This window comes from Salvia miltiorrhiza, chromosome 8 (assembly GCF_028751815.1).
Source record: "Salvia miltiorrhiza cultivar Shanhuang (shh) chromosome 8, IMPLAD_Smil_shh, whole genome shotgun sequence".
In the NCBI taxonomy this organism is placed as follows: domain Eukaryota; kingdom Viridiplantae; phylum Streptophyta; class Magnoliopsida; order Lamiales; family Lamiaceae; genus Salvia; species Salvia miltiorrhiza.
The window spans coordinates 54,225,596-54,249,215 of record NC_080394.1 but is presented as its reverse complement, the minus strand read 5'-3'; the positions used below and the strand labels follow the sequence as shown (position 1 = coordinate 54,249,215).

The following is a 23,620-nucleotide window of genomic DNA, read 5'->3' as shown; positions in this document are numbered from 1 at the left end:
TTAGGTTTAAAAAATATTGAATGATAGTTAATACTAATATTCACATAAGTATACATTTATGCATTAAAATGTATATCTTAGATAAAATAAAAGTAAATATTGTCATTTGGGTTTATTATTGAATGGTTAGGGTTTAGTATTCAATGTTTAGGGTTTAGTATTCCCTATTTAGGGTTTAGTAATCCCTATTTAGGGTTTAGTATTCAGTGTTTACAAAATATTGAATGATGATTAATACTTATATTCACATAAGTATACATTTAAGCATGGAAATGTATATCTTAAATAAAATTAAAGTAAATATTGTCATTTGGATTTATTATTGAATGACTAGGGTTTATTATTGAATATGACTAGGGTTTAGTATTCAAGGTTTAGGGTTTAGTATTCTCTATTTAGGGTTTAGTATTCAGTGTTTAGGATTAAACAATATTGAATGATGGTTAATACTTATGTTCACATAAGTATACATTTAAGCATGTAAATGTATATCTTAGATAAAATAAAAGTATACATTCAGTGTTTAGGTTTGAAACATTACATTTCTTCACAACAATGTTTATTTTTATTCATACGAATGTTTATTTTTAGTTAGTTACTTAAGTAATAATCTTTGTAAATAAAAGTAATTATTGATGTGAATAAAAGTAATCTTTATAACAATAATTACTTTTTAGACAACAATAATTACAATAAATATAATATTTTTGAAACATTACACTTCTCCATATCAATTATTACTTTTTATTATATATCAATGATTACTTTTAATAAACATAAATAATATTATTATTATTTGATCAAATAATTATTATCGTAAGAAAAAGTAATTATTGATATGTATAATGCTTTATATTGAATGAAGGTAAATATTTATATTACCATAAGTATACATTTGTGCAATAAAATGTATATCTTATGCTTATTAAAAGTAAATACTCATATTAGAGTTTAGTGTTCAGGTTTTAGGGTTTAGTTTACAGTGTTTAGGGTTTAATTTATAGGATTTAGGATTTAAAAAATATAATACTTTATATTAAATGAAGATAAATTCTTATATTTACAGAAGTATATATTTGTGCGAATAAATGTATATGTTATGCTTATTAAAAGTAACATTTACTATAAGCAAATGTAATAATTTGGGAGGACAAATCAAATGGGCGCGGGTCAAGGGCACGGATCCGGGTGAGGGCTGGGGCGCGGGTCGACCCGGCCGCATCCCATGCGGATGCCCGCATGCAAGTCCAGCCCAAAGAAAAAAGGTATATTATAGATTTTGTTGGAGCGTTAAGTGGAAGAAAATCACGAGTTATCTCTTACTTAGAAAAGCACAGATTTTTCACTTCATCATTAAACAAATCTTGAATAATAATTAATTCAATTAAAAAAAAAAGGAACCTCTATAAAACTAGCCACAGTATCCCTTATAATTCTTTAATGTTTTTTTTTTTTAATAAAAAGAGACTATATTTGATAAATCGCACAAATAGCATTCATAATTAAATTTTTTGAAGTTGTTGGAAAAAAATAAAAATAAAATAAAATTGTTGGATGTGATTAATGATGATCCTAAAAAAAGGCAAGATGAGATATGTGCCTGTAGTTTTCCTAAAAACACACCTCAAAAATCTCCCCATCTTTTGAATATTTCGTCAACTTCTTTAACCAAAAAACAAGGATCATTTTGCATTATCTATTCATCTCTCTCTATTTCCCATTTGATCACTTCCATCTCCATTTTTCATATTTTGAAGTCCCTTTCTCTCGTTAGACAGAGACACAACATGGTATGTTTCTTGTTCATCTTCATCTTCACTTTCTATTCTTATTTGCATCCATATATATAGATCTTGATTCTTGAAATTACACATCATGTAAACTGTCAAATTAATATCTTTTTATCACATTTTGTATTGTGTTGTTGTGTTTCTATCATTTTGGTGTGTGTTTACTTTTAGTGTTATGTTTCAAAGATAAATGGGACCATTTAATAGATCAAAATTTTGATCAAAACTTACAAAATTCAGACATATCATGATTCTTGATTCTTGAAATGACACATCATGTAAACTGTCAAATTAATAACTTTTTATCACATTTTGTAGTTGTGTGGTTGTGTTTCTATCATTATGGTGTGTGTTTACATTTAGTGTTATGTTTCAAAGATAAATAAGATTATTTGATAGATCAAAAACTTACAAAATTCAGACATATAATGATTCTTGATTATTGAGATGACATATCATGTAAACTGTCAAATTAGTAACTTTTTTTATCACATTTTGTAGTTGTGTGGTTGTGTTTCTATCATTATGGTGTGTGTTTACATGTAGTGCTATGTTTCAAAGATAAACAAGATGATTTGATAGATCAAAATATTTTATCAAAACTTGCAAAATTCAGAGATGGCAAATCCATATGCATGAAATCTTGCACCACACACATCCTATGAAGAAGAGGTCTGATATCTTTTCAACATTCTAAGTCAGAGATGAAACTGTCACACCATTGTTGTGGTGCATTTGCAGGCGAACTCAGCCTCGGGAATTGCTGTGCACGACGAATGCAAGCTGACATTCTTGGAGCTAAAAGCCAGAAGAAACCACAGATACCTGACCTTCAAGATTGATGATGGCCTCCAACAAGTGGTGGTAGACAAGGTCGGAAGCCAGGGCGAATCCTACGAGGATTTCTGCAAGAGCTTGCCTTCTGACGACTGTCGCTATGCTGTCTTCGACTATGACTTCACAACAGATGAAAACTGCCACAAGAGCAAGATCTTCTTCATTGCATGGTTTGGTTTACTTACCATGTTTCTCTCTTTTTTTCCTACTTTATTTTTAAATGAAAAGAAAATATTTTCTTGAAATATTGTAGGTCACCAGATGTTGCAAAGGTGAGGACTAAGATGTTGTATGCAAGCTCCAAAGACAGGTTCAAGAGAGAGTTAGATGGGATTCAGGTTGAGTTGCAAGCAACTGATCCTAGTGAGATGAGCTGGGATATCCTCAAGGCCCGGGCTTATTGAAGACGCGTTGCACCAAGCATCCTCTGGCTCGCGTCTCATCATCACTTCCTTATAAAATGTTCGAGTTTTAGGGCGGCTCTTTCGACTACATCTGAACAGGGCTTAGTTATTTAGTAGTATTTTGGAACTAGAGGGATAAAACCATCTGTCTGTTTTCTTTTCCAGTTTTGGTTTATGTTTGTTGTGGTTTTCTTACAAGAGTGTTTATTAATGTATTAGCTGCATCTTTTCTGTGGCTACCCCCTTTTTATCTGATATAAACAATGATTTTCTACAGAGATTTACTTAGAACTTTCTTAAAAAAAAGTTTATGATCATCAAAATTCAAAAAGGGCCTTTTATTCCAAGTTTTGATTTTTCAGTTCCTTCAAAATCATATGCATATGAAAACCATGAAACATCTGTCATAAAAGAGTAACATTGCATTATACTAAAACATTACACAGAAAAGGAGTCTGAATTTTTTATATATATAATTTTCAAGTAGTTGTAATAGTCCTAAATCAAAATACTCTCCTCCTTCAGTTGCTGTGAGTTTCACTTCTTTCCCACAAGACAACCTGGTTTGTGAGATTCTCTTTTCTCTCAATGAAAGCGCGAACATCCTCTGGCTCGAACGAGGGAGGCAGATGGCACGGAGGTGAACCGGACGAGCTCTTGACCATGGAATGTAGTCTGTATCTCTTCTTCTGTCCTCTAACAGAGCACACCAATGCCTCTGAGCACGTCTCAACGGCCCCTTGAGGGACAGTCGGCTTGTATCTCAAAAGCTTTGCATACTCATTTAGTAGGTGGAAAGAGTAATCATAAACATAATCCATTTTAAGATTTTCTTGAACAAAGTTGCTTCCTGCCCTTCCAATCTCCTGAGCCTGCTACCAACGACAACCATCAAGTTAAAAAAACATCGATAACTCCCAACTTTTTTCCACATCTTTTCAATCACCTTGTCTGTGTATCTGTTGCCCCATTCAACTGCAAATTTGATTGACTCACACTTGCTGTTGGTGTTGATAGGCCAGTAATGGATTGAGGGCAGCAGGCTCCTCGTGAAGAAATCGTAGAAACGAGGTTTTATGATCAAAGCCATGGAGTCACAAGCTAAGATATACTTCTGGCTAACAGACCAGCTAACTCCTTCAACATAAATCTTGTATCTGCCTTACATCAACTCCAAATTTACATCTAGAAAAAATATGTGATCTAAAATTTGCAAATGTATTATATTTATACCTGTAATTACACTGATTTGCCATATCAGAATTCTTGAAGCCTTGCCTCTTCTCTTCATTCCAGTCCTACAATTTTGAAAGCATGAGTTAAATAAACTACAAATACTATAAAATGCAAAAGAAGTTTTCCTCATACCATTTCAAAGATCCTAGCTTTCCAGTCATCTTGATCAGAGGCATTGCATTTTGCCAAGTCGCGACGTGCAGCTCCCACCCTCGTGTTCCCTTTCCAGTAAGCGTAAGGCTCTCTATCCCTCCACTCGATTCGTCTGTTGCCTTCTTGAATCTCCTGCTTCAGCACCTGCCATGGCTTGATATTCAGCTCTGGCCTGCAAAGTTGAGAAATGAAATGAAGTGAAATGAGATTAAATCATCTTTTTCTATTGATATTTGATGCTAAATTGAAGAAACAGAAAGATTTACCAACCCCAGAAGGACCAATCAGGAAAGACAATGTCATGGCTCAACTCATCTCCACAGTAGTGAAACAATGGAGGAGGGGGGGAAGCTTCTAGGCCTCCATAGTCGCGTTTCTTGATCACGGGCCTGTCCCCACACTCGAGCATTAGGTCCAAGTCCGGCAGCCTGCCCGGGTACAGCCTAAGAAGCTGCAAGATCCCCCATATGGTCAGAACATCTCTGGTCTGAAAGACTTTCTTGTAGCTCAATGTGTATAGTCTCCCATTCACTACAATGATCCTAATATGCGCGACATTCTTGGCCTCCTCGACCATCTCCATTGAGATCCCGGTTTCCTTCCATGGCCTTAGATCTTCATGGATCCACTTGAAGTAGTCTGGACATGCCTCAGCTGATGAGCTCTCTATGTTATCATTTTTTAGAGGTGATGATATGTTTGAGCAGTTGAGAGAGCAATCAAATTCTTCTGAATATATATAGGATGAATCTTGGATATGAAATTTCTTCAGCAGTGATCCTCTGATTATTGACTGGAAAAAAAGGGGCCAAAACCAAAGTGTGATTGATGATCATCATCATATTACACTACTGCACATATTAAAAAACAAAAAAGAGCTTACAACATCAAGCCATTGAGTGATCAAGCCAATGATGATGAGGATTGCAAGAAAGAATACAGCAGTGGATTGAGCCCTCCTAGGCTGTTGTTGCCTGTCTATCATATTCTTGATGATCCAGAAAAAAATTGTTTGTTTTGATCAATATTTGATCTAAAACCAGCATCAGATTAGATGTGTTTGTGTGCAATAGTTGTTAAGAGTGTTTTAGCAGTGTTTGACTTGTTCCTGATCACCTAAAACACACACTTAGTGATAATCATTGCCTAATCACAAGAAGTGGTTGTTGTTTAGTGTTTTACCAATTCTAATTAAAGTTGTGGCTGTGGTTGTTAGAGTTTATTCAATTTCTTTTTTTATAAAGTATATATTCTATAATTCTATTGTAGATTTGTTTGATGAATAAAATGCAAGAGTTAATTCAAACACACCACTTAGTTCACCTGGTGCATTCTATGAGATTGATTAGGATATTTGATTTCAAACACACCATTTGTTTCGGGATCTATTATAAAATATTATATATATATATATATATATATATAAGTAAATTAATTTAATTACGCAAAGTATTAAAATTAGACACATCTAATTTGACTACCTCATTTTCATATATACCCACACGTATATATTATAATTAAAATGTAATATAATAAGATGTGTGCTAGTTTTATATTTAAATCGATTGCCTTTAAAATAAAGAAATATGTAAATATCTACATAAACAAATAAATAATTAAGTTAATCATTATTATTAATAATGATATTGATGAAGTTTATTGGTAGGAATTTTTTGGGTAATTGGTTTAGCTTATATATATATACATTATACAACGAAATTTTGAAGTAGGCAAAATGAATCATAAAATACATTTATGGCTACTAATTGAAAAAACATAAAATTTAGTCATTTTTAACGATTTCGAACATTTTTATCCTTAATTAGGCGGACCGGGTAAAATTAGGCACGCGGGTCGCGTGCCAGGTTGGATTATGCACTTATGGCACTAATAGCTATTAGTGCCATAAGTGACAAGATTTTACTTGGTCCTTTTGACACTTATAGCACTAATAGTGCCATAAGTACCAAGTAAAATGGTCCTTTTGACACTTATGGCATTAATAGTGTCATAAGTGCCAATGAAAATTCAGAATAAAATCAAGTAAAATTGTCCTCTTGGCACTTATGGCACTATTAGTGCTATAAGTGTCATACGTGCAACACAAATACATAAACAATAGCAATAGAATCAAGAAATCATGATGTGAAGAAGATGAAGCACATGAAACAAACAACCAAACAAAAAACCCTAAATAGAACATCTAAACCCTACGGGAAAGTGTTTAAAATAGTCTTTTTGGCACTTATGGCAATATTAGTGCCAACGAAAATCCAAAATAAAACCAAGGCACTATTAGTGTCATAAGTGTCATACGTGCAGCGGGCGCTGGCTTTTCCCCGCGAGCGCGCAACTCACCCATAAGCTTCCAGCGGCCGCGCAATCACCCAGCGGCCACGCTATTCACCCACGAGTAGGGATGTCAAAAAAACCCGAAATCGATGGGTCGACCCGAATAGACCGATAAAAAAGGTGGGTTAGGGTCGAAAATTTTTAGCCCGAAAAAAATTTAGCCCGAATGGCCCGAGCCCGATAGGGTTGGCCCGAAAACCGAGTGGGTTGGCCCGATTAACCGAACACTTTCTTAATAATTGATTTCTAAACTTTAATACTTTACTTTTTAATTTGATAATAACATTTTGATGCTTGTATAATATGTTTTGATTTTTTCTAACGATTAATAATAAATATTTATGATATAAAAGTCAAAGGAAGATAGTAATTTATGTTATATCTATATACAATTTTTATCGGAAACAAAGTTAAAATTAGATATTATGTAAATTTACATTAAAATAACACTAATTTTTATATCGGCGAAATGTTTTGATTTAAAAAGCACGACATATTTTAATTACAATAATATGATTATCCATACAAAAAAATTGTACATATAAAAAAATCGTAAATTTGTAGGCCCGAACGGGCTAGCCCGAAACCGAGTGGGTTAGGGTTAGGGTCGAAAAATTTTAGCCCGAAAAATAAAAAAAACCGACTAGCCCGAACCGAATGGGTTGGCCCGAAACCGAGTGGGTTGGCCCGATTGACATCCCTACCCACGAGCACCCCGCGAGAGCTCAAAGTCCCCAGCGGCCGAGCCATTCAGTGCCCGCACGCTTTTCTCCACCACGACCGCTGGGACCTAGGTGTCCGGCAAGTAAAAAGGGTATATTAGGTATACTGCCTAATTAATGGCCATAATTTGATGTTTTAAGATTAGGGGCTAAAAATTGATTTTCATTCCTCATTATGGCCATCCGGGTGGATTGTTTCTACATTATATATAGATTAGTAAGGATTCAAATTCATGATCTTTAGTTCTCTACATAAAGCTTCAATATCAACCACAATTGGTATTACAGTTGCAATATGCAATTTTGATATCATTTTCAGCAACATCAATGTCAAGAATCACATTATGAAGTCTGAATCATGACACCCTCATTTACAAAAACGCTCAAAACTATGATGTTATTCAACAACTTTAGAAAGAAAAAAAATAAATTTAACAAAGGGCAGCAGCTGCTACATTTTTAAAGATTGCTTCTTCTTATTCTGGCTGTCCCAAAACTGATTCTCCCACGCCTCCACTTGCTTAGTCCTCTTGATCTTCCCATCGTTGAAGGCTCGGATTTCCTGAGGCTCGTAGGGCGGCTGCAACGTGCACGGATCCGTATCACTCGGCCCTTTCTCCATGGATTCCTCCATGAACTCCCTCCAAATGCCTCGAGCAGAGCAGGCCACGGACTCCGGGCAGAGCTCCACTGCACGAGCAGGAACAGAGGGCGTGTACTTCATCAGCTTCCCGTACTCGTTGAGAAGGTGGAACATGTAGTCGTAGACGTACTCCATCTTCAGATCCTCGTGGATGAACCGACTCCCGGCTTCACCAATGGACTTGGCCTAACAATCAAGAATATTTAGGACTTGATGACACACACTGCAAGAAGGAAATTAATGTGGTCTACTTGTACCTTTCCTGTGTGATGGTTCCCCCAATCGACTGCGAATTTGAGAGACTTGCATTTGTCGTCGTCCCTCACGGGCCAGTAATGGTGCTGAGGGACCATGCCTCTAATGAAGAAATCATACCAACGCAGCGTCATGAGCAGGACCGGGGAGTCGCAGGCGAAGATATACTTCTCGCTCACTGACCACGCCCATCCTTCTATGTAGATCTTGTACCTGGTTGATTCTTGAATTAGCTCATTGCAAGAAGGAAAAACAAGATCCAATTATGGCAAAATTTGTAACTCATTGATTCTTGAATAAGCTAAGCTCATTGCAAGAAGGAAAAACAAGATCCATTTATGGCCAAATTTTTAACTGATTGATTCTTGAATAAGCTAAGCTCATTGCAGAAAGGAAAAGCAAGATTCAATGGCAAAATTTGTAACTGATTGATTCTTGAATAAGCTCATTGCAAGAAGGAAAAGCAAGATCCATGTATAGCAAAATTTGTAACTGATTGATTCTTGAATAAGCTAAGCTCATTGCAGAAAGGAAAAGCAAGATTCATTTATGCCAAAACTTGTAACTGATTGATTCTTGAATAAGCTCATTGCAGAAAGGAAAAGCAAGATTCATTTATTGGCAAAATTTGTAACCTGTGGGTGCACTGGTTTCCAAGATTTGATTGTTTGTAGCCTTGATGGGACTCTCTAATCCAGTCCTGAAATGCAAGGAAGAATTAAGAGTAGGTGTAGAGAAAAAAGTTGGATTGCATTTGATGAGGTATGAATGAGGAAGAAATACCTGAACATAAAGGCGAGTGTTCCAATCAGTCTGAGGAGTTGCATTGCATTTCATGAGGTCAGCCCTCCATGGGCAAACACTGGGGTTTCCCTTCCAATATGCATAGGGCTCTCTATCCTCCCATTTTATCTTCTTGTTTCCTTCTTTTATGTCCTTCAACACACTTCTCCATGGCTTTATATTCGTCTCCGCCCTACACAATTTACGAGACGTTTACTTAGAGAAATAGAGTAGATTGATAAAGTAGATGATTGAGTATTTAGATGGTGTTCGGATTGATATTATTAGATAACTTTAGTCTTCTAACACCCTCGGTCCCATTACAAATGTCTCATTTTCTATAATGGGATGTCTCATTCCATTTTTGGCAATATATTCTCTCTCTATACTTAATATTTAAATAAGGGTTAATTTGTTTTAAATACATAAACTTTATACAATTTTTGGGTTTTCCCAAAATAAATAAAAGTTTGTTCTAAATACATGAACTTTCATAATTTTTTGATTTTCCCATAAAAGTCAATTCAGACAAAATTGAATCTAGCGTGATGCTGAATTTTGCTGACGTAGAAGATATATACGATGTTATATACTACTCCCTCCGTCCACGAAAGAACTTCCTATTTTTCTATTTCGGGACGTTCACGAAAGAACTTCCTACTTTTTCCTATTTTGGGACAATACCCCACCACTTAAAAAATACTCCCCTTCTAAGACAATTCCCACCACTCAAATAACATTAATTAAAGGGTAAATATCACTTTAAACCTCAAACTATTTTCGCACTATTAATTATATCCTGAACTATCGAAAATAATTTTTTAAACCTTGAACTATTAATTTTGTATCAATTGTACCATTCGTTCAATTTTTTAGCTTCAAAATTTTGACGTGGCTCACCGGATACCACAATGTATTTAGAATCATTCTTTTTTTGACCTATATTATATAGAACGATGTGATTATATGCATTACTTATTAAAAATTAAAAGGATGACAAATGGATAGAGGGTACAATTGATACAAAATTAATAGTTCAAGGTTTAAAAAATTATTTTCAATAGTTCAGGATATAATTGATAGTGCGAAAATAGTTTGGGGTTTGAAATGATATTTACCCTTAATTAAAACAACACAATAAATTATTAATACTTTTTCACAATTCCCAATACACTTTACAACGTTTTCTCCACTCTCAATACACTATACAACATTTTATTAAAACTCGTGTCACTCCCTCCTAGGAAGTTCTTTCATGGACGGAGGGAGTATAAAACTTGGATATTTTAATTATTGTGAAATAAATTGTACCAAATTAAACCTTCAAGATATTACACAACAACAAAATTCGATTCTAAGACAGATTCAATTTTATCTGAATTGACTTTCGTGGGAAATTCCAAAATGTGTGAAAGTTTGTGTATTTAGAACACATTTTTATTTGTTTTGGGAAAAACCAAAAAATGCGTAAAGTTTGTGGATTTAAAACAAATTAACCCTTTAAATAATTTTCACCAATTCATTTTATCTATTTTTCACACATTTCTTAATCTTCGTACCAATAAGTAATGAGACATTTGTAATGGGACGGAGGGAGTATTTGGTTAGATGGACTCAGCCTATTACTTAATCTCGAGACAACACCACGTAAAATTAGTCATGGCTTATGAGTCTTACCCTCATCAAAATTTATTTGGGATAATCTTGAGCCCACTTAATTTGAATAATCTCAAACCAATATTATCACAAATAACCAAACACACCCTTAAAAAATATGACGATCAAACAAGTTCAAAATAAACACCTCTTACACCAATGCTCACCTTATTATCTATTACCATCTTCATAAAATACCATGTTGTTTAGCCTTACCTTAATTCTCTTCATATTTTCATTTTATGAAAGGGTTAGTTGTGCATAAATTATTGAATTTTCATTCAATTCTAATTTTGCATACAAACTTTAAAATTTGACATGTTAATTGTTAATCATTTACTTAGTCTGATTTTGTTACCAATCAAGATTTCAGACGACCTTTCTGCTAACATGATGGTTAGTCGAATAATTAACTTATTTTATGTCAATCGATTGTCACGCGAGAAGGACTATGTCAGGTCGATCATTTGGCTAGCAATTATCAGTAGAAAATTTGGCCGGAATCTTGATTGGTAGCAAAATCAAATTAAATCAATAGTTTGATAATTATCACATCAAAATGAATATACAAAATTAGAATTAGATGGAAATTCGGTAATTAACTCTTTTATCAATATACTGATATTCCAAACATAAGAGTAAACTCAAGCTTAACTGTATTTTAATTTTTTTTTAATTATTATAATTCCTAATCATATTCTATTAGAATTTTTCCTTTTATTTTATGCATCAAACTATTTGCAGTTTCGCGCCTCTTTTTTATTTTTTCCGTTTTATCTTTCAAAATAAACCAACAAACAAAGAGAAGAAGAAACATTACCAGCCCCAAAACGACCAGTCGGGGAAGACGATATCCAAGCTGCGCCAATCTGAGCAGTAGCGGAACAGCGGCGGCGGCGCGGAATCCGGCAGCCGGAAGCGATTCGCCTCCACGACGGGGCGGTCGTCGCAGTCGAACATCAGCTCGAGATCCGGCAATCTCCCCGGGTACGTCCGGATCAGCTGCGCGATCCCCCACACCGTGAACAGAGCCCGCGTCTGGATCGACTGCCGGAAATTCTCCACGTAGACCTTCCCGTCGAGGATGGTGAGGCGGAAATGCGCCGTCGCCCGCGCTTTCTCCACCATCTCCTTCGTCACTCCGGTGCGTTTCCAGTGCCGGAGGTCCTCGTGGATCCATCGGAAATATTCCGGGCAGGTCGCCGCCGGATTTGCCGACGGCTCGCGCCTGACCGGGATCGGGTAGTTTCTCGGGCAGGACTTGGTGTGGTTCCACGTGGCACAGTCGAGGGTATTTTCGAATTTTCCAGTGCTGATTATAGAAGTCCTTAGGTAAGAGTTTCTCACATAGTTTCCCTTCCAGATTTAGTTTTAATTGGTTAGTGAAATCAATAACAGCATTTCTCAATACAAAGCTTTTTTAGGATTAATTGTAGTATATAATAATACCAACTTTTTTTTAGAACAATAATACCAACTTTTTATTCATTTATTTGTTCACACCACAACTTTTAAATTTATTGTTAAAATAATAAAATTTGTAAAACACAGAAATTACAAAGATTAATTTATTTATTTTTGTAACAAAATTTAAAGGTTGTCTCGTAATTTACGAAATAAACAAAAGTGATAGTGGTACTGGTACCATAGATCCAATATATACACTGAATGTCCCACTTTATATTTCACTTTCAATTATATTTATTTTCTTATATATTTTGTCTTCAATTTTAATTTTGTATACTTTAATTAATTTTATGATTATTAATTATGGTTCATTCCATTTAATTAGGATCGTAACTAAGTATAGACACAAGTCAAGCCATTGCATGAAGCCCCAAATTTTGAGAGGCCTATTTTTTTAATGTGCACATATATATATAGGGGAGAGCTAAAATAAAAACACTTCTTAAAATATAAAATATAAATAATTTTCAGCCCTTAAATCATCAAGATCTACGATTGATTCGTATCCCTGTTAGATGAATTTCGTGGTCTTGAGTTCGAATCTCAAAGGTAGCAAAAATTTAATTTTCATAATTCGTAATCATGTTGAATGAATTCATACGTGTTCTACATAAAATTCGTACATTGAAAAACGTTTTTATTTTTGTTTTAAGAAGTGTTTTTACAGTAGCCATTTCCTATATATATATATATATATATACTACTATTATATTTTTACATTAATTAATCTCATATGGCTTTCATCGTACTACTACGGATCAAGCTAAAGAAATGGAAAATGAATTAAATAAAAATAATAGACTTTTGCCTCTAAGACTTAATGCATTTGTTTAAAAATAAGAAACCTTGTTTGTTTTGGAGCGATTACTTTGATACGATATATCAATATTTTATTATTTTTCTTACAATTCATAAAAATTGGTGATTTTTTTTGTTTTGTTAAATATCAAATATTATATTGATATTGTCAAAAAAATGTTACTCTCTCCGTCCCACAAATCTTGATACGTTTGGTTTCGGTACGAGAATTAAAGAGTTGTAGATTAGTGTTTTAAGTGTGTAGGTAATAAAGTATAAAAGTAATAAAATAGGAGAGTGGAGGTGATAAAGTAGGAGAGAAGGTAATAAAGTGATAAAGTATAAGAGAGAAAGATAATTAAGAACTCTTATTCTTTAGCTAATTGTTAGTACTCTATTTAGAAATGTGTCAAGATTCATGGAACGACCTAAAAAAAATATTTGTCAAGATTCGTGGGACGGAAGGAGTATATTATAGAGGACTATTTTAAAATTCTCGATTGGGACCTGTAGACATAAGTACAACCTTGCATCTAATTAAGGTATATAATTATTTTTTATCATTTAATTTCGTTTTTATTAACTAATAATAGGTTGATGAATTCAAAATTATGATATAGTATAATTTTAAAAATTTAATTTTTTAAAAAAATAATAAATTCATAGTATAATTTTAAAAATTTAATTCTTTAAAAAAAATAATAAATTCATAGTATAATTTAAATTCATATATAGTGTTAGTAATAAATTTTATTTTTATAAAAAAAATTATTAAAATAATAAATATATAAATGGAACATAGTGACACACATAAAATTATGCGTCATTGTATCTCATCCTGATACAATTATGCATAAATAACAAATAAAAATAAAAATATAGAGAGAGAGAGTGCTTTCAAAATTGAGTAAAAATATATAGAGAGAGAGAGTGCTTTCAAAATTGAGTAATGCTAAACAGCCGCATTGTGGCTGCCCACAATTTACTTAAGTAGAAAATAATTTAATTTATTTAACATATTTTTTAAAATAAAAATAAGATTTAGTCATTTTATCATATTCTCTACATTATAGTAATTTTTTTGCAATTTTTTGGTAACTTTTTATTTTTATTAAAAAATAAATTAAAAATAAAAAATGCAAAAAAAAAAATTAAAAAAATAAGTATAATATAGAGAATATAATAAAATAACTAAATCCTATTTTTATTTAAAAAAATAAATTAAATAAATCAAAATTATTCTTATTATATTAGTGTGTGGGTGGCCACAATGTGGCTGCATAGATTTATTGTTCAAAATTTATACCTAATTCAAAGGACAGAAAATCTCTCGTAAACGTTATTTAGGAAATCTACCCAACCGTAATTAGTTAAAACTCGAAGATTTCATTAGTTATCACTGGTCAACAGTGTGGATTAGTTCATGTAGGCTGCCAAATATAGAGGCTAGTTATGAGTTAGGTAGTAACCATTAATAAATGTTGACTAATTTCATGTTATTTTCGGTGTACACGCACAACATCCTCGAATTAATACTTGAAATATATATTTCTCGAAATCCTGATCTCGAAATTAAATGTAAATTTAATGAAGGGAGTGTGTTGATTTGCCCTAGATGAGCAAGTCACCAATATTTCAACATGGGAGCGAGTAATTTAATCTATCCCATTAATTAAAATAGCAAATCCTTTTTTCAATGTCGAAATTGTTCACTTAATTTAAGTCCACTAATTCTCTGAGGCTAACAAATTTTAGTATGCGAAGAAAATACTCATACAGAGAGAGAACAACAGATTGATGGTGCAAGACGAATTGATTCCATTGAGATAAATTCTTTTTTCCATATTTTGAATGAAGGGAAGAAATAATTCATGTTGGCTTATTAGGATGAAATAACAATAATGATTCATCTTTTCCCCAGAAACCCCAAAATGAATCCTAAAACAACACATACTTTGAAATTTTTGAATCAAGCACAAAATAATTAACTAAAGGTTCATGCATTGATGAGAAGTTTCTAGAACACTTACGAGATCGACCTGGCCGGTGAAAACGAGCACGGCAACGACGAGGAGGAAGAAGAAGAACAGGAGAAGTGCATACGATGAACAAACTGCGTTGTTGAACGATCTCCACGAGGGCGACCTCGCAGAATGTCTCTTGAAAGCAGGCCTTAGCCAAAATACTTTCATCAACTTCTCCTCATGCCCCTTCATGTTTTCCCTCACTTCTGCCAACACACCTTGTGATTACTGCTTATACATGTAAACAAAACTAATCCATCAAGATTCTTGAATAGTGTTTGTATGTGGAGAGAGAGAGTTGTGAGGGGGAGAGAAAGAGGTTTCTGCTCTAAATTCTAAAACAGAGGAATATGAATAATTCTTTGCAAAAAGAAGACTTGATTTTGTAGAATTATTATCTATGGGTTGAAAATTGATAAAAAGGATAGTAATGAGAAAGTAAATGTGTTTCCTCTCTCTAGAGGGCTATTCACGTTGATCTCCCATTGGTTGATGGTGGACGTCAATTGACTCTCCTTATATCATGGCTTGTACATAGGCCGAGGAAAGAAAAATGGGTTATTTGTTAAGAAGGGGATATTATAATAATGAATCTAGCTTTAGAATAGTAATAAATTGTAAATGACCTTTGGTATTATAATTACTAGATATTTTTCCTATTAAACAAATTGCAGTCTATCACCCTACAACAAATGAAGATATCAGCTAATAACTACAAATAAACATGAAGGGTTTCTTTTAATAGTTTAGTTCATAATTAAAAATAAAATATCAAGAAACACTATATTTATAAATAGGTCAATCTAAAAAATGACCCTAACAGTCAACGGTTGTTTATATAACAAGCAAACTTCACAAGATTTAAGATCAGTTACTTACAATATACTCTGCAAGAAAAGGAATTTACAGCACCATAAAATTGAGCAGAGTAAAATTTGGAACTAAGAGTTTCTCGTGAAGGATCGTAATTTTCTTAACAGCTTGGGTAGCATGAAGAGGCAATAAAGTGGAAGTGAAGCAAGTGAAAAGTGTGACACTGAGAATTAAACATGTGATTAAGCCCACAATTACTGGGGTTGACTACAATTGCTTCATCTCAAAACATATGAAAACTCATGCTGTAGAAAGCAAGCAAGAAGAATGGATTAGATTACCTGGAAACGTGATACCAACACATGATGGCCATTTCCTCACTGATTTTCCGTCAACGAACTACTGAGCAGAGAGAAAGTATAAAAAAGATGAGTAGTACAACGTAAGTTTGAATATACATTAATTTAGACGCATGCATGTATGTATATAATCAGAGAAAGGAATGTTTAGTTGAAAACAAACAACTAGTAAGGTAAGGGAAAATACATATAGTAAGAATATGGAGCATGCTCCAAGCAAAAGCAGTGAGAGAGACATAATTTCTCAGCATAAACTCCAACTAACATTTGATTATTTCTGAAATGAAACACAGCATGTCAGAAAAAACTACTTGCACATAAGAATGACGAACCTCAAGCCAAATGTGAATACCATTTATTGGTGAAACGAAGCACCAAAGTAAGGAAATCCTTTTCCTTGACCATAGCATACTGCATAGCCACTTAGTTTCATAACAAGTATTAAACTTTTAATAAAACACATATTACCATAGGAAATTTACATAGAAGAGGGAAATAGGTTGCAGTTGCAAAATGGGTTGACGGAACATTAATATTAATATTAATATAATAAAAACAATATTGTCATTGTCAATAACAGTAAACAACGACCATGCATCAGTTGCAACACCTTGCTCCTTGTTATAACGCCTCTAGCAAGAGAAGGACTCAAAATTTTGGGGTTTCACAATCCAGTTTCTAAAATGTGGGCTAGCTTTTAGGGCCTTTGATGCTGCACTATATTCTTCAGCACAGTCCTGCAATAGAGAATCCATGTGCTTCAGTCATCTCCTCAATCTCAATAGATTCAATAAGACACGTTTTATAAAGAATATATTACAGGACTCAACTGCTAGAAAATGCTTCATATTTCATTAGATCTTGAAAACTACACCCAAAGTTGCGCATAAACTATGTGGTTGGATCTATATAATATGATGCAATTGGTTGCCTAGTGTAGGAACTTTATAAAGACATGCTGAGAACTGACGACGTGTACACTAATGTACCTTGAGTTCTCGATAAGTGAGTTCCGTGGTGCGGCACTGTGATGGGTCATCTTGCTTGAGTGATACAAAAAGCTCCAACAATCGCTTCCTAAGAACAAAGGATTAGGTAAAGTTAAAAATAGCTTTATTCAATTAGTTAAAAGATTAAGCATGGTCACTTAGAAGTTCTTCTAGTAATTTGCTGTTTTAGAAGAAACAGAAGTCCTGCAGTTCTAACAGCGGTTCAGTATGGCCAAGCAATCCCATGTTTGCAGAATTCACTTTGAAATATCTATTTGCGTATGGTGACAGGTTGTTTAAATGTTTATGCAGCACATATAGTGGTATCCTTGGTGGAAGGAGTTGCTGTAACCTGCCCATATATGAGATTCACATTGCCCCAAGTTCATTAAGAATATTGACTACATCGTTTGTTGTCCTATTTAATCCGGGAAACAGAAACTGTAGAATAAGTAGCAAAACAAATGAGAAATTCTAAAGTTACAACTTACAATACTTGCAAGTGACAAAGGAAGCCAAACCAATCATTTCTTACACACTATTTAAGAATTCGTCCTTATTTTCAATACTAAGAGTCAAGTGTGCTAAATTTTTATTGATAACCCTCTTTAACGATTCTTACTTGCATAAAGATGCCTGTGTAGATGGAAACATTGCACCTTTCGCAGAGGTTCCCTGCTTTCTGCCAGTTGTTCCAAGAATGACTTCATGCAAGCCAGATCTATTCCAGCATATTGAATACCTTCAATCAAGGAGAATCCAATTTCAGAGATCAGACATAGCAAGAGTTAAGATAGTTCTCAAATTCAATATCAGATTCACTATTCTTAAAAAGCCCACCAGCATCTGCGCAAAAAAAAAAAAAAAAAAAAAAAAAGCCCACCCGCAAGTTAAGGTTTCAAGAGCAGTCTCACAATGTTGAAATTCCTTGGGTGGCACTGGAGCTACATGAAAGTGTGGCTGTAAGATACGAATAAAATAAAGTTGAGTTGTATCCGACTCTCATATGGCCAAAAGGAAAAATAATGCAGTGACCTTATTCGCTTTAAAAGGTTCTGTCAGTGTGTTTGACAATGAAATGATCCTCTCATATAAAGATCTTCTTAGATGGTCTGCAACAATATTTGCAGAGGCGAATTGCGATTGCGCCAGAGTTATAGAGGATATATAAATTGGTTCCAAGAAGCAGGTAAGCAGAGCTCCTGTGTAGAAAGAAAGATTTCAACCAGACAATCGCAATAATTTTTTTTCACACAATTAGCAAGACAGCTTCCAATTTTGAAAAATGTATCTTCACAACGTATGCCATATAAAACTACCAACTGACAACTCCATTTCCTGACCAGACTAGAAGAAAAAAATATATATATAACTCTAAACAGAGGCACTAAACTACGGACAATTTGCCTAGTTGTTGATTTAGTACCAGGAATTTTGGAGGCAGTTCATGAATAACCACATTTGACAACTTTCAGGCTTTACTCGTATGAGGAAAACTCATATAGGGGATTTGCTATTTAATTTCTAGCTCTTACTAACCAATAGTTAGAGATTAAACCAATGGCAAAAGTTCTTTATTCTTTTTACAGGTTTAGCTAGTTGCCAGGAAGGATCTATGATGCATCAAGGACCTATGATGCATCACATAAACAGCAAGCCAACATACAGTTGGCCTCTGCAAACCTAACAAATTCATCATAAGACAAGCAAAAACCTTGAACTCCCACAACATTCCAGCGAGCAATCTTGTCAGAGCAGCTTACAGACAAAGTCGTATCTCCTCGACCAGGCTTCCTGTGAACTGTACCAGGTACTTGAAAGGAAGCACCTGAAGACAAATCTTTGGGATTACACTCCAATGATCCAAGTCAAGTGCCTCAAAAGAAGAAAACAAGGACCAGAATGTAAATGTGTGTGGCCAATCATTCTCAAAAACACGTAATAATAGCAGCCACGGCCATACCACCCAACCCAACCACCAGCACGAACGAAAAAAAAAAAAAACTAAAATTACCATTCTGTAGAGAATCTTGCAAAGGGAGACATTCATCATTCGGCTTCACCGGAGAATCGCTACTTAGAGAAGTGAACATCTGAGAATTGAGTGATGCGTCGCCACCTGTTGCAAAAGAATGGATCGTATATCAAGTCCATTAATCATTTTTTACAAAATACATACACCTAAGCACCTAATACCTACATGGTAATTGTGATACATACAGATGCAATTGCCAGCCACGTCTCAATTCAAATTTTGCGCGCTCGGGTTTATCCGACCTCAGCTGGAAAACTGCGTCAATCATGTCATCATTCGGCAAAACGGCGCTCCCATTTTCATGGCTAAGCTTCCTATACTTTTTGGCCATGCAATCAATCTCTGTATAGAAATATCTAGAAAATAGAAGAGGATATATTAGGTTTGAGTCAATAATCAAGATAGCAATCATATTAGAAACTGAAAATCCGAACCGAAGAAGAGATCGCCTGGCGATTACTTCAGCGTGCGAATCGTTCACGACATCGCCGCGCGAACTCCACCGCGATCTCCCCAGACACTTCGTCCCCGTACCCAGCGCCACCACTCGCAATTCTTCACACACAATACATACAAACGAGAAACACCAGCCACTTATAACAATAACAAACGAGCAATATCCAGAGTCATTATCAACAAATTAAATTCGGAAATCATCAATTTACTGCGGAAAATTCTGAATTCACTAACCTTGCGAAGGATTAGAGAGGATAAAAGCGGCTAAAACGGTGACTTCGCGGCCTTGAGGCTTCCCTTTCTTGGGGAGAGAATCGTACATCGAATTCACTGCTTCTGAAACCTTCTCTGCCCATGGCTTCTCCGCGGTGTTCTCCGGCGTTGACGTCATCGTCGCCGGTGTCGAGTTTCTGAGCGGGAATGCCAAATTTCATACGACGCCGTTTTGGGTTTGCTTTTTAACCGCTAAATAAAGGCGGGCTTTAAATGGGCTCGAAAATTGATCCAATGATAATAATTACACCAAACTAAGCCCAAATAGCTTTTCCAAGGCCCAATATTAAACTGAAACAATTGAATATATTTTCTCTCCATGTCTATTGTCTACTAATTGATTTTTTTTTTCTTTTCTACAACACAATCATTCAAATTATATTTTTTTGGTTGAATTCCTAGTATATTTGGCTATCATAGTGGGAATCAAAATCTCACATTTGACAAATTTAGATGATTATAGCAAGTGCTATATTTTGAAGGTGCATTTTTTATTTTCATGGAAACGGTTTGGAAAATATATATTTTCACAATTGTTTCACTATTCTCACATGTTTTATATAATCTAATTTCGTTTCATTTGTCTTCTGGATGTAGCTATTTTTGGGTCACGTCTCTTTATGTTTTTGTTCGATCTATTTTCTGTTTCTCCTTGTTGTTTCTGCTAGGTGTTGTCGCTTTTGGACAGCGTATTGTATGTGACATTGGTTGATGATTTATCTTTAGGTTGGGGTCTTCCTAACCCCTCACCTCCTCGAATGTTGTTCTTTAAAAAAAATAAAACATGAAAAAAAATGAAGCAGCTCATTTTCACGCCAATTTATGATAATATTATCATTAGATAGTGATATAATAATATTTTTTCATATTTTTCTTTTTATAAACTATTAAATACGGAGTAAAAAAATAGTGTTATAAAATTTTTTCCACATTTTTCTTATGTCTTCTTTTCTCATGAGTCATGAACGCAATGTTGGGAAATCAGTTCCCCATCCAAACTTGGTAGAAGCAAGAAATAAGAATAAAAATAGACACAATTTAACAACACAAGAATTTAACGTGGAAACTCCAAATCCGGAGAAAAAACCACGACACACTGAAAAATTACTATATGATAAATTTCTACAATCACACAGTATTTCTCACCCTCTCGACTCACAACCACTACACTCTTACAAGCCTTTGAAAACCTCTCACCCCTCTAAAACAAAGAGCAAGGAATTTCAAACTAGAAGTAATCACAAGACTAAAGGTAGTGATTGGTGCAATTGTATCAAAGACCTTGGAACTCCTTAAATAGCCTAAGGGTCTCCACCTACTTTGATAGCAAAACCAATGTGGGACAAAAATCCCCACTTTCATTTTTAACACAATTCCAACAATCTCCACCTTGTTAAAAATGAAAGAAAAAACACCATTGTCTTCACCGACAATTATGATTCTTATCACAAAGAACCATCATCCTCAAAAGAGAATAAACCTACTCCACCAAATGAGTAGAACACTTAGAATAAACCATTCTAAGAATTTTACTTCGGCACATGTCGAAAAACCTTGCTGAAATTTTTGGTGCAACCTTCTAGCTTTTGGCCCTCCTAGAAGTCATCAGCCATCGACATACTTTTCACCACACACCTGCATCCATGCCAAAAAACCATGCACATGTGGTCCAACTAACATCGTCACATCCTCTATCATGGCCATTGGACATGCCATAAGGATATTCATGTCCTCAAAGGACATCATCAAACACGATGTTAGCTGCTTGTTCGGAGCTTTCTGCCGAATCCGCTCCACCTCGACAAGCTCCACCTGGACAGTTTCGCTTCGTATGGCCGGGTTTTCCGCACCTCCAACAAACAACGCCCTTGGAGTCTTTCTTTCTCCCTCTGCTAAAGGCCACCATTGCTGAATTTTCCGATGAAGTACGTCCTTCACTCATCAGCCTTCTTTCTTCCAAAAGAAGTTTGCCCGTGACTTCAGCAAAGACCAGAGTTTCCTTCCCATAAACTAATATTGGCTTCATGTGTTCATAGGAACGTGGAAGAGACAAGATGAGTCTCAACGCCTTATCCTCATCTTCAATTTTTGCTCCAATACTCTCCAGTTCAGAGATAATGCCATTGAGAATACTCAAGTGATCTGAAATCTTCACACCTTCATCCATCCGTAAGGTATGAAATTGTTCCTTCAAATACAACCGATTCGAGATGCCTTTTGCTTGGTACAGAGCTTCCAGCTTTTCCCAAAGCTCCTTCGCACTCGAAATCCCATGTACATTTGCAAGTACATTCTTGGCCAAGCAGAGACGAATTGTGCTTGCCGCCTTCAGATCCAGATCCTCCCAATCTTCATCACTCATACCGGACTTGTTGTTTGCGTCATCATCTGCACCAGGCTTTTTGACTGCACCCGGACGTCCTTTCAGGGCCTTGTGTAACCCAGATTGTATCAGCACATCCTTGACTTGCACTTGCCACAAGCCAAAATTTATTATTCCATCGAATTTCTCCACGTCGAACTTCATTTGGACTTGAAGTTGACTTGACGTACCGCTTCTCCACCAAAATGAACAGCCGTCTCGCAAGAGACACCCCGCCCGGATCTTTCTCAAGAAATCCTTTCTGATGTGGAAGATCAGACAATGCTGCAACCACAGAGCATACTTGGAATATCAAGAGACCTCAGCCAGGCTCTGATACCAATTGTTGGGAAATCAGTTCCCCATCCAAACTTGGTAGAAGCAAGAAATAAGAATAAAAATAGACACAATTTAACAACACAAGAATTTAACGTGGAAACTCCAAATCCGGAGAAAAAACCACGACACACTGAAAAATTACTATATGATAAATTTCTACAATCACACAGTATTTCTCACCCTCTCGACTCACAACCACTACACTCTTACAAGCCTTTGAAAACCTCTCACCCCTCTAAAACAAAGAGCAAGGAATTTCAAACTAGAAGTAATCACAAGACTAAAGGTAGTGATTGGTGCAATTGTATCAAAGACCTTGGAACTCCTTAAATAGCCTAAGGGTCTCCACCTACTTTGATAGCAAAACCAATGTGGGACAAAAATCCCCACTTTCATTTTTAACACAATTCCAACACGCAACCTAGGAGACATGCTCTAATTGCAAAGCCGACCAAAGTTAGCATTTTTGAAGATAAATTGCCCTTTAGGCTGCGTTTACTTTGATGGATAAATTTATCCATAAAAAAATGATGGATAACAAAAATTTATGCCTTTAAATGTCATTTTTCTTTTCCAACGATGGAAGGATAATATTATTCATCATTGAAGTGAAAATAAAGAAGGAAAAATGTTTTTGTGTCAAATATTGAAAAAAAAAAGATATTTAAAAGCATAAATTTTTGTTATTCATCCATTTTCATTGATAAATTTATTCATCAAAGTAAACGCAGCCTCAATGTTACGTGTATAAGGATAATATTGTCCGTAAACATAACTTACGCTAGTGAAATAAAAAATATATATATAGATCATAAAAAACTCGTCAATATATAATCTCGAATAATAAATATATTGTGAAAAATATCGGCATGAT

General features: G+C 34.8%; 4 protein-coding genes across 4 annotated transcripts; 1 reads left to right on the top strand and 3 right to left on the bottom strand.

Moving 5' to 3' along the window:
* Nucleotides 1-1,618: 1,618 nt before the first annotated feature.
* LOC130999175 (actin-depolymerizing factor 6-like) lies at nucleotides 1,619-3,307 on the top strand. The gene is made up of 3 exons (XM_057924676.1): nucleotides 1,619-1,790; nucleotides 2,532-2,797; nucleotides 2,881-3,307. The coding sequence occupies exons 1-3, from the start codon at nucleotides 1,788-1,790 to the stop codon at nucleotides 3,029-3,031; spliced, it is 420 nt and encodes a 139-aa protein (XP_057780659.1). The 5' UTR covers nucleotides 1,619-1,787; the 3' UTR covers nucleotides 3,032-3,307.
* Nucleotides 3,308-3,433: 126 nt separating this feature from the next.
* Nucleotides 3,434-5,574, bottom strand: LOC130999174 (uncharacterized). The gene is made up of 6 exons (XM_057924675.1): nucleotides 5,304-5,574; nucleotides 4,687-5,213; nucleotides 4,400-4,592; nucleotides 4,265-4,329; nucleotides 3,978-4,188; nucleotides 3,434-3,903 (listed from the first exon to the last, which is right to left on the bottom strand). The coding sequence occupies exons 1-6, from the start codon at nucleotides 5,403-5,405 to the stop codon at nucleotides 3,553-3,555; spliced, it is 1,449 nt and encodes a 482-aa protein (XP_057780658.1). The 5' UTR covers nucleotides 5,406-5,574; the 3' UTR covers nucleotides 3,434-3,552.
* Nucleotides 5,575-7,776: 2,202 nt separating this feature from the next.
* LOC130999172 (uncharacterized) lies at nucleotides 7,777-16,564 on the bottom strand. The gene is made up of 8 exons (XM_057924673.1): nucleotides 16,480-16,564; nucleotides 16,275-16,335; nucleotides 15,127-15,348; nucleotides 11,652-12,187; nucleotides 9,176-9,368; nucleotides 9,028-9,092; nucleotides 8,395-8,605; nucleotides 7,777-8,323 (listed from the first exon to the last, which is right to left on the bottom strand). The coding sequence occupies exons 3-8, from the start codon at nucleotides 15,310-15,312 to the stop codon at nucleotides 7,946-7,948; spliced, it is 1,569 nt and encodes a 522-aa protein (XP_057780656.1). The 5' UTR covers nucleotides 15,313-15,348; nucleotides 16,275-16,335; nucleotides 16,480-16,564; the 3' UTR covers nucleotides 7,777-7,945.
* A 246-nt stretch (nucleotides 16,565-16,810) lies between these two features.
* On the bottom strand, nucleotides 16,811-20,236 carry LOC130999173 (tRNA-specific adenosine deaminase TAD1-like). The gene is made up of 10 exons (XM_057924674.1): nucleotides 20,007-20,236; nucleotides 19,751-19,871; nucleotides 19,482-19,672; nucleotides 19,296-19,400; nucleotides 18,996-19,109; nucleotides 18,317-18,483; nucleotides 18,165-18,241; nucleotides 17,904-18,023; nucleotides 17,282-17,369; nucleotides 16,811-17,029 (listed from the first exon to the last, which is right to left on the bottom strand). Exons 1-10 carry the CDS (start codon nucleotides 20,161-20,163, stop codon nucleotides 16,925-16,927), a joined length of 1,245 nt encoding a protein of 414 aa, XP_057780657.1. The 5' UTR covers nucleotides 20,164-20,236; the 3' UTR covers nucleotides 16,811-16,924.
* Between the last annotated feature and the right edge of the window lie 3,384 nt (nucleotides 20,237-23,620).

Excerpts from the sequence above, each read along its gene's own strand:
- LOC130999175 (XM_057924676.1), top strand. Across the intron at positions 2,798-2,880 it reads AAGATCTTCTTCATTGCATG|GTCACCAGATGTTGCAAAGG; the intron begins GTTTGGTTTACT and ends GAAATATTGTAG.
- LOC130999174 (XM_057924675.1), bottom strand. The coding sequence starts at position 5,405 with ATGATAGACAGGCAACAACAGCCTAGGAGGGCTCAATCCACTGCTGTA. Across the intron at positions 5,214-5,303 it reads TCACTCAATGGCTTGATGTT|TCAATAATCAGAGGATCACT; the intron begins GTAAGCTCTTTT and ends CTTTTTTTCCAG. Across the intron at positions 4,593-4,686 it reads GATTGGTCCTTCTGGGGTTG|GCCAGAGCTGAATATCAAGC; the intron begins GTAAATCTTTCT and ends TCAACTTTGCAG.
- LOC130999172 (XM_057924673.1), bottom strand. The coding sequence starts at position 15,312 with ATGAAGGGGCATGAGGAGAAGTTGATGAAAGTATTTTGGCTAAGGCCT. Across the intron at positions 12,188-15,126 it reads TCACCGGCCAGGTCGATCTC|GGAAACTATGTGAGAAACTC; the intron begins GTAAGTGTTCTA and ends TAAATCTGGAAG. Across the intron at positions 9,369-11,651 it reads GACTGGTCGTTTTGGGGCTG|GGCGGAGACGAATATAAAGC; the intron begins GTAATGTTTCTT and ends TAAATTGTGTAG.
- LOC130999173 (XM_057924674.1), bottom strand. The coding sequence starts at position 20,163 with ATGACGTCAACGCCGGAGAACACCGCGGAGAAGCCATGGGCAGAGAAG. Across the intron at positions 18,242-18,316 it reads AACCTTTTAAAGCGAATAAG|CCACACTTTCATGTAGCTCC; the intron begins GTCACTGCATTA and ends CGTATCTTACAG. Across the intron at positions 17,370-17,903 it reads ACACAGGCATCTTTATGCAA|GAAGCGATTGTTGGAGCTTT; the intron begins GTAAGAATCGTT and ends CTTTGTTCTTAG.